This window comes from Cibotium barometz, chromosome 30 (assembly GCF_041138505.1).
Source record: "Cibotium barometz isolate CiBa-2024 chromosome 30, ASM4113850v1, whole genome shotgun sequence".
NCBI lineage: Eukaryota > Viridiplantae > Streptophyta > Polypodiopsida > Cyatheales > Cibotiaceae > Cibotium > Cibotium barometz.
This window is the reverse complement of record NC_141075.1, coordinates 1,591,724-1,599,060: the sequence shown is the minus strand read 5'-3', so window position 1 is coordinate 1,599,060 and position 7,337 is coordinate 1,591,724. Positions and strand designations below refer to the sequence as shown.

The 7,337-nt window shown below is 44.4% G+C and overlaps 1 protein-coding gene across 1 annotated transcript; it reads right to left on the bottom strand.

The window, feature by feature from the left end:
* Positions 1-1,768: 1,768 nt before the first annotated feature.
* LOC147621067 (serine/threonine-protein kinase-like protein At3g51990) lies at positions 1,769-3,643 on the bottom strand. The gene has a single exon (XM_086823766.1). It carries the CDS (start codon positions 3,408-3,410, stop codon positions 1,959-1,961), a length of 1,452 nt encoding a protein of 483 aa, XP_086679892.1. The 5' UTR covers positions 3,411-3,643; the 3' UTR covers positions 1,769-1,958.
* Positions 3,644-7,337: the final 3,694 nt, after the last annotated feature.

Genomic DNA, 7,337 nt, shown 5'->3' with positions numbered 1-7,337 from the left:
AGAACTTCCTGTTGAAGAGCCTGCAACTTGTTGATGTGCTCCGGCATCGTCGACGACTTTGCAGGATTCATCACCCACCTCTGATCTTCCAAGGAGATTCTCTTCATGAGTGATACCCTGTTGTAGAGAGAAGCCAAATGCTGCCAAATACTCTAGCCAGCATCATATGCTTTATATGATTGATCACCTGGGGTGTGCAATTGAGAAAGATGAAAGAACAGACTCTTACATTAACACGATCCCATAATTGTGCATGTGCCTCCCGTTCTTCCCGTCCAACTGGCGGTCCACCAGGAACGTGGAGAGTGTCGGGATCTTCACGTGCTTCTCAGCCATCTCAAGCAAATCTACCATCTCAAGGGTTCACAAGGTCTTGTGTAGGGAGGCTGGGTGGGAAAAAAGAAGAAGAAGAGGTTGCAAACAGAATGCAAGGTGGCTGTCCAACGATGATGGCTGCCTTCTACCTGATCTCCAAGTCCCGTACAGCCCAAAACAGTCTCCAATCAGCACCTAAATCAACAAACCCTTGACGTCCCACTGTCTCCAAGCTTCAAGTCACCTGGGGCTCTGATACCATGTCAGAATGCACAGCGGAAATGAAGACAACTGCTGTAGAGAGCAATACACAAATGCGAGAGAGAGAGAAGCTAGTGTGACTCTGCTATATACACCAATGAAATCTCGGAATATACAATGAACAATGTGGGGGAGCAAGGGGCCGTTTTATATGGCCCCGGGCTGCTAGTCGGCCAGCACTAACACAATCAACAGCAGCCCACGACCTGTCCCAGCCAAGTCGACCAGCAAATGGGCAATCGACCAGTGTATCTACAGTCAGCCAAGGCAGCAGATCAAGTCGGGTCAGAGAACATCAGTCGGCCAACAAATGAGGGTAGCCGACAACCCTCCCACACCCAGAAAGAAATGGGAAAAATACATGGAAGTGAGGAAAATGGGGACACACCAAAACTAGGCGGGCACACCCACAACAGAGACCCTAACATAGTAAACAGACAAGAGATGACTGCTAACACTTTGAAGACTCATTGGGACACAGGATTGTCGATATTGCAGTATCTGCAAGGTACAAGGATCTTGGACTCTTTTATGACACTGGAGGGGGATCGAAGGACTGAGTCAGACTCCGAGGTTGGAGTAACTCTGATTGGGGAGGAGATCCAGACACAAGGAGATCTACTTCAGGATACGGCTTTACCTTTGGCTCAAGAGCGATTTCTTGGAGCAGCAACATATGCATTATGAAATAGATATATCTCCCGTTCCCGGATCCCTTAATTCTCGGAACGTGTAAATAGTAGGTCTTCCTAAGCACGGAACTTGCCTAGTCCCCTTGCTCCTGTACCAGCTCCTCTTCTAAGGCCAATTTATAGTAGTTCTCGAGTTCAAATTCAGTATAACATGATATTTATTGTATAACAATGACTTACTTGTTGCCATGGCTGTTTCATCCAATGCAAAATTAAGACAGAAAAATCCATCTGCTCATTTGAAAAGCCACCTCACTTAGGACACTTGACAAAACTGGCAATCTGTCAAAAGATAAAGAAAGAAACAAAAGTTCCTTATTTCAGACTCCACATAACAAGTTGTGTATCACCTTTCAACATTCAGATATGAAGTTTAAAAAACGAAGCCTAGTGAAAAATAGTTGGAAGACTGCATGCATGTTATGTGAATTTTACTTATCTAGAGAACAAAGAGTTCAAATTACTGCTTTTGTTGGGCTTTCATTCAGTGCACACTTCCATTTGGCAAAGCTAAGACAACAAATGCTTTATTTGGATCACACTGGAATGCTATGAGAAGAATGGGCCCTGAAATTGAATTGGTACATTAGTTTCCATCTACGAGATGTAATCTCTTAGGCTCTACACCCAGACAGTGAGAGAAAATACTCCCAGCTTATAAGTCCAATTGAAACAAAGTTTGCTAGTTGCTTAGTGTGGCTGTGACTCTATATCCTCCTTGATCCCTTTATAATCTGAGCTGTATTCCCCAACATCCTGAAAAGCAGCTGTCAAGGTGACATTGGCCTTTGAAGCTGCTTGTTGTTTCAGAGATGTCGTGATCACACCTTGTAAGGGTTCTCTGAACAAATCAACGAGACATCTCCTCCCATCAACTGGCAAGTCGGTGACATATGTTTCACCATCCTTTGAAGTTTGAATGTCCACAGAATGATGACTTTGATGATTCATTAAGCTAAAGTCTCTTGACTCTTCAAATGTGTGATTATTATCAGTCTCAAACTTCCTACCGTTTGCTTGAAACAAGCTCCGACTTTCATCATACACCCTGAGACTCCTTTGACATCCCTTCTTGTAAGACTTTGTATGCTGAGTTGGTGGGCACATGCACTCCTCTGCTAAGACTGACTTTTGCTGACTTCTAGCTGTGTTTCTTTTCACCTTGCATGCTATGCCATTGAACATAGAAAAGCTGATCCTCCAACTTATTTCCTGCAATTGCTGCACAACATCTGTCATATCAGGTCGCTTGGAGCTTTTGTCCCTGACGCATCTTGCAGCCAAAGTGGCCATCTGCTTGAGAGATGATGTGTTCTTGGGTGGCTTCAAGCTAGGATCACAGACAGCGAGTGCTTTCCCAGCCTTGATAAGAGGTACTGCCCATTCTAGAATACTAGGAGGGTTGTGATGAACATCAATCGCATTCCGGCCACTCATAATCTCTAACAGGAGAATACCAAAACTGAACACATCATTCTTGGTACTGAGCATGTCGGGTGTGGTGTACTCGGGATCCAGATATCCCAACGTGCCAGCAGGCGGGGTGGAAGTGGAGTCGGCATGAACCCAAAGGGCAAGGCCGAAATCCCCGAGCTTTGCATTCCAGTGCCTGTCGATGAAAATGTTGGAGGACTTGATGTCCCGGTGGATCAAGGGGGGCGAGATGCTGTGGATGTCGGACACTGCCCTGGCCGTCTGCAGGGCCACGTGGACGCGCTTGGACCAGCTCATGGGCTCGCGCCCCTGCTGCCGCTCGTGGAGGATGTCGTAAAGGGTGCCGTTGTGCATCAGCTCCACTACCAGGAGCTTCTCCTTGTTAGAGTCGTGGCAGACGCCCAGCAGCCTCACCAGGCGCGGATTGTTGAGCTTGGACAGGATCCGGATCTCGTTGTCGAAAGCTGCCTCGTCCTGGAGCATCCGGCGTCCGTAGGACGGCCTCTTCACAGCCACCTGCGTCCCGTTCCCCAGCACAGCCCTATACACGCAGCCATGGCTACCTTTTCCCAGTAAAGTCTCCACGGCGAAGCCCCCTGTAGCGCTCTCCAGATCCTCGAAGTTGAAGATCTGTGGAGAGGCGGGCTTCCTCTCCCTCTTGTGCGACTCCACCACTGCCGACCCTATTTTGCACGAAAGGTAGCCCATGCTTACAAGATTCAGATCGGTTCTCGCAGCCGCAGGCGGAAGGGAGCGCGGAAGCGGAACTCTACCGTTTCCAAGCTTGCGATATGAGCGGGTAGTTGAGCAGGAGAAGCCGGTTGCTGGCGTCTATTAAGAGGATCGAGAAATCATATCGGGTAGCTGAGCAGGAGAAGCCGGTTGCTGGCGTCTATTAAGAGGATCGAGAAATTATCTTTGAATGCCACTTAACTAGAACGCTTGGGTACTCTTATCTTCTTGATTGCTTGCACTTTTGTGCGTTGTTAACGTACTTTGAAAGAACTTGTGTTCTGGTACTTTGAAAGAACTTGTGTTCTGTTCATGTATAAACATCTTGAAGCGCTTGAATACTACAACCCATACCATTTTTGCAGCACGTCCTCTCTTCGTATGCATGTCTTTCTCATGTTTATATGAATAACTTATAGAGCTCGAATGAGCATGAACAGCAAGTCTATGATTATATTTGACGTGAGGAATCGATAGACATTGACAGAGATCTCAGGGTACATCACAAGGTTGATAATTTCAAATTACCACATTTGAATCTAAGTTACACATCATTTATCAAGTCATAGGATTTTCGTGCTCGAGTTTTTTTTTTAACATACATAAAGTATGGTGGTGGGGAGTTAGCACAGTCCTCCCCAAAATTTTATAAACATAAGAGAACATGCCCTTCCCTCGTTTCCCAAATAGCACTTTCGATATCGAAAGTGGACCAAAACACCTTCAGTGTTGAAGGCGGCCATTAGTCCTACGTATTGATTCATGATACAAAACTCATTTTCAAATGTGGTAATGAATTTGTAATTTTTTAATTTGTGAGGTACTTTTAAATCCCCATCGAACATAAGAACAGGCTTCAAGCTCATCGATTTCAGATGTCAGTCCAGGATTGCTTCCAAGTATGCTTTCAAATTCATGTTCATTTAAGCATTTCAAATATGCTCTGCACTACACCCAAGCACTCACACAAAACGTGGTAAAAGAATCTAAATCTTGTTTTACAAGCTTCAGAGCATGGACTGCACTTGGTTTTGATGATGATGATGATATGTGTGTGTGTGTGTGTGTGTGTGTGTGTGTGTGTGTGTGTGTGTGTGAGAGAGAGAGAGAGAGAGAGAGAGAGCCTACTTGCGTTTATGCACCAAGACATCTTATGCATGAGGTAGTTGGGGATTCTCAAGCATATACAAGCTTGCAAAATGTATCCGGTGGATGCGGCACGGTGCACCTGACCATGGACCCCACCTCAGGACACCAATTGGCAGTGAAGACGATGCTCTGGCATGGAAAAAGGATGTGGAGAACGAGGTGCCATCTTGTAGAGCTTGCAAGATCATGCAGGCATCTGCCCTAACGTCATCAAGTGTCTAGGCTTCAAGAGCGGCACCATGGACAGCCAACCAAGATGCGAGGTAAAAAGGGTGTTTTGATTTCTTCAAGCATTCGCACATGCTCCTGACTTTAAGCTTCGGATGACACTTTTAGCTGCTTTACCTCCTCTCCCACTAGGCTTACTTATTTCTACAATGGGGCTAACTCCACCACACTTGAGATTGTAAATCAGAATTTTATACAGTAGCCATACCAAGGCCTTTAGTCGCTCCTTGAACTTGCCGTCCTAGCAATAGATTTGCCTTCTCAAAATACTTGGCCAGATATTCGGCGCATTGCCGAGCCATCATCAGATTGAATTCATCCGTAGAAGGAATCTGTGACAATGGTTAAAAAATTAACGTGGAATGTCCCATCGAGTCATCAAAAGATGTCGGATACTCTATTCGTCTTTACAGTTTCAGGCACAGTTGGCAAGGGGAGAACCACTCGCTGCTCAATTGTTTTCAGCTTTTCTCCCCTATGGTCTATAACAAAGAAAGCTTGCTTTCTTTTAAATAAAATTGTTGTCGAAGAAGCACGAGACGCTGGGATTGATTTTATACATTTGTCCCCAGACTTGATGATGTGACCGGTCTCCTAATGATGATAAATTGTGAAGCTTCCCGTGGGCGCCTTGATGACACTGATGTTAAATTTGCAGCAATGTGATGAGCTATGGTAGATCAAATGCAAGAATCAACATAATTAGCATGTGATTAAGATGCGATTAGTTGAACAATTAATCTAATACAATAATGTAGGCAGGGGTACTCAAAAACCAACAATTTCTCATTAGGCCAATGCCTCAATTTATAGGTTGTACATCCACAAGATGCCAAGCATCTAACCCACTGATTTCTCCTTGATTTGTGCCACCTCCCCTACATCTGGGGGCACCTTTTCCTAGAATCTTTCCACACCCTTATATTCACTCATGCTACCCTTGATTCTCTCATCAGTAGATTCCTCTCATAATTTCACTACTATCCACTCAATTACAGACTCCCTTTTACAGTCTCTTGCTAAGGGCTTGTTCCCGCACACACCCATTCACTTGCATATTTCAACACCTCCTCTCAAGTGAATAACTCTAGCACACCTGGACCCTATACGAAGTTTCCCTCTTACTTGGCAGCCCGCAATCTAGTGCCTCAAGTCCCTAACTCATAGTCCTTTACACTCTCTCTCTATGTGTCCAAGGCTACTACAAGTGCCCGTGACCTTGACTAAAGTGCTCACACATACATCTACCACATGGCCTACATCATCGGTGGCTCAGAGGTGGTTTTACTCTATTGGGGCAAGTTACATTGGGTTGTGGGGTTTCTTTCTCTTTCTCTCTCCAAAAAGATGTCCTAACTCCTCTTCCCTTTACGAGTCTCCATGAAGTTTGCCGATGTCAATCCTTCTTCATTGGGTTTGTTGTAGCAGTCTCTAGCCATATGTCCTGGCTTCCCACAATTGTGACAAGTGAAGGTACTTCCTCCTCCCCTGCCTCTTCCTCATCCTCGTCCTCGTGAGAATCCTCCTCAGGTGTAGAATGCTCTCTCCTCTCTCTCCAGTTGTTGGGTCCAACCCTTTCTTCTCTTTGACCTTGTTCTCTTGCTCTAGTAGAGCTCCTTCTATCTCATGCAGTTTCAATTCTGGTACATTCTTTAAGGTTGCCACAATGTTCTCATATTCTCCTTTGTCCACACTCTTCAGAAGCACTACTAGTGCCTCATCATCCACTACCTTCTTCTCAATGGTTGCTTAATGCTTTTGTATTTGTTCAAGTGCGTAGTTAGAGGTTTACTTTCCTTTATGTCAAGTTTGTAGGATCGCATTAGCAGATTTATCTTTGAATTTTTTGCTTGAGTGCCAAATAATTTATCTTTGAATTTTTTGCTTGAGTGCCAAATAATTTATTGAGTTCATCCCATGCATCTTTAGCCCGTTGTATCCCTGCAATGTGGTGTGAATGATTTCATCATTTAAGCTAAGTGCAATGAGTCCTAATGCTTTCTCATTCCTGTTCTTCCACTCATTCTCTCCATACTCCTCAGACATTCATCTCCTCCCTCAACTAGTCCCCCACAAATTTTTCCTCATGAGCAAATACATGGTCTTTGTTTGCCATGTATGAAACTGCTCCCCCCATTAAATTTAGCTATTTTTTGTGCATTGCTCATAATGATGACGTGAAGGGGGTCTTACCTCTTGATCCAATTCAAGATTCAAGGGTAGTGTCTACCCTTTTACAACTCAAATCTGATGTTTAATGATGATTACAACAAGTTTATCAGCATGAATTCACAAAAAATTACATAAGGCCAAGGGTAACTGATTTGTACTTAATGGTTGGAATATCAAACCATCTCCGAATTGCAATTTGAAGTGATAAGGATCTGTATCAGATACCCAATGGTAAATTTGAACCCTCAATTGTACCAAAAAATAGTTATTAGTGTTAATTAATCATTGATTAGTGAAATAATTCCTTGTTTTGTGTGCAAAAAATAGAGTGTGCGGGGAGGCTAGATCAGGTGC

Excerpts from the sequence above, each read along its gene's own strand:
- LOC147621067 (XM_086823766.1), bottom strand. The coding sequence starts at position 3,410 with ATGGGCTACCTTTCGTGCAAAATAGGGTCGGCAGTGGTGGAGTCGCAC.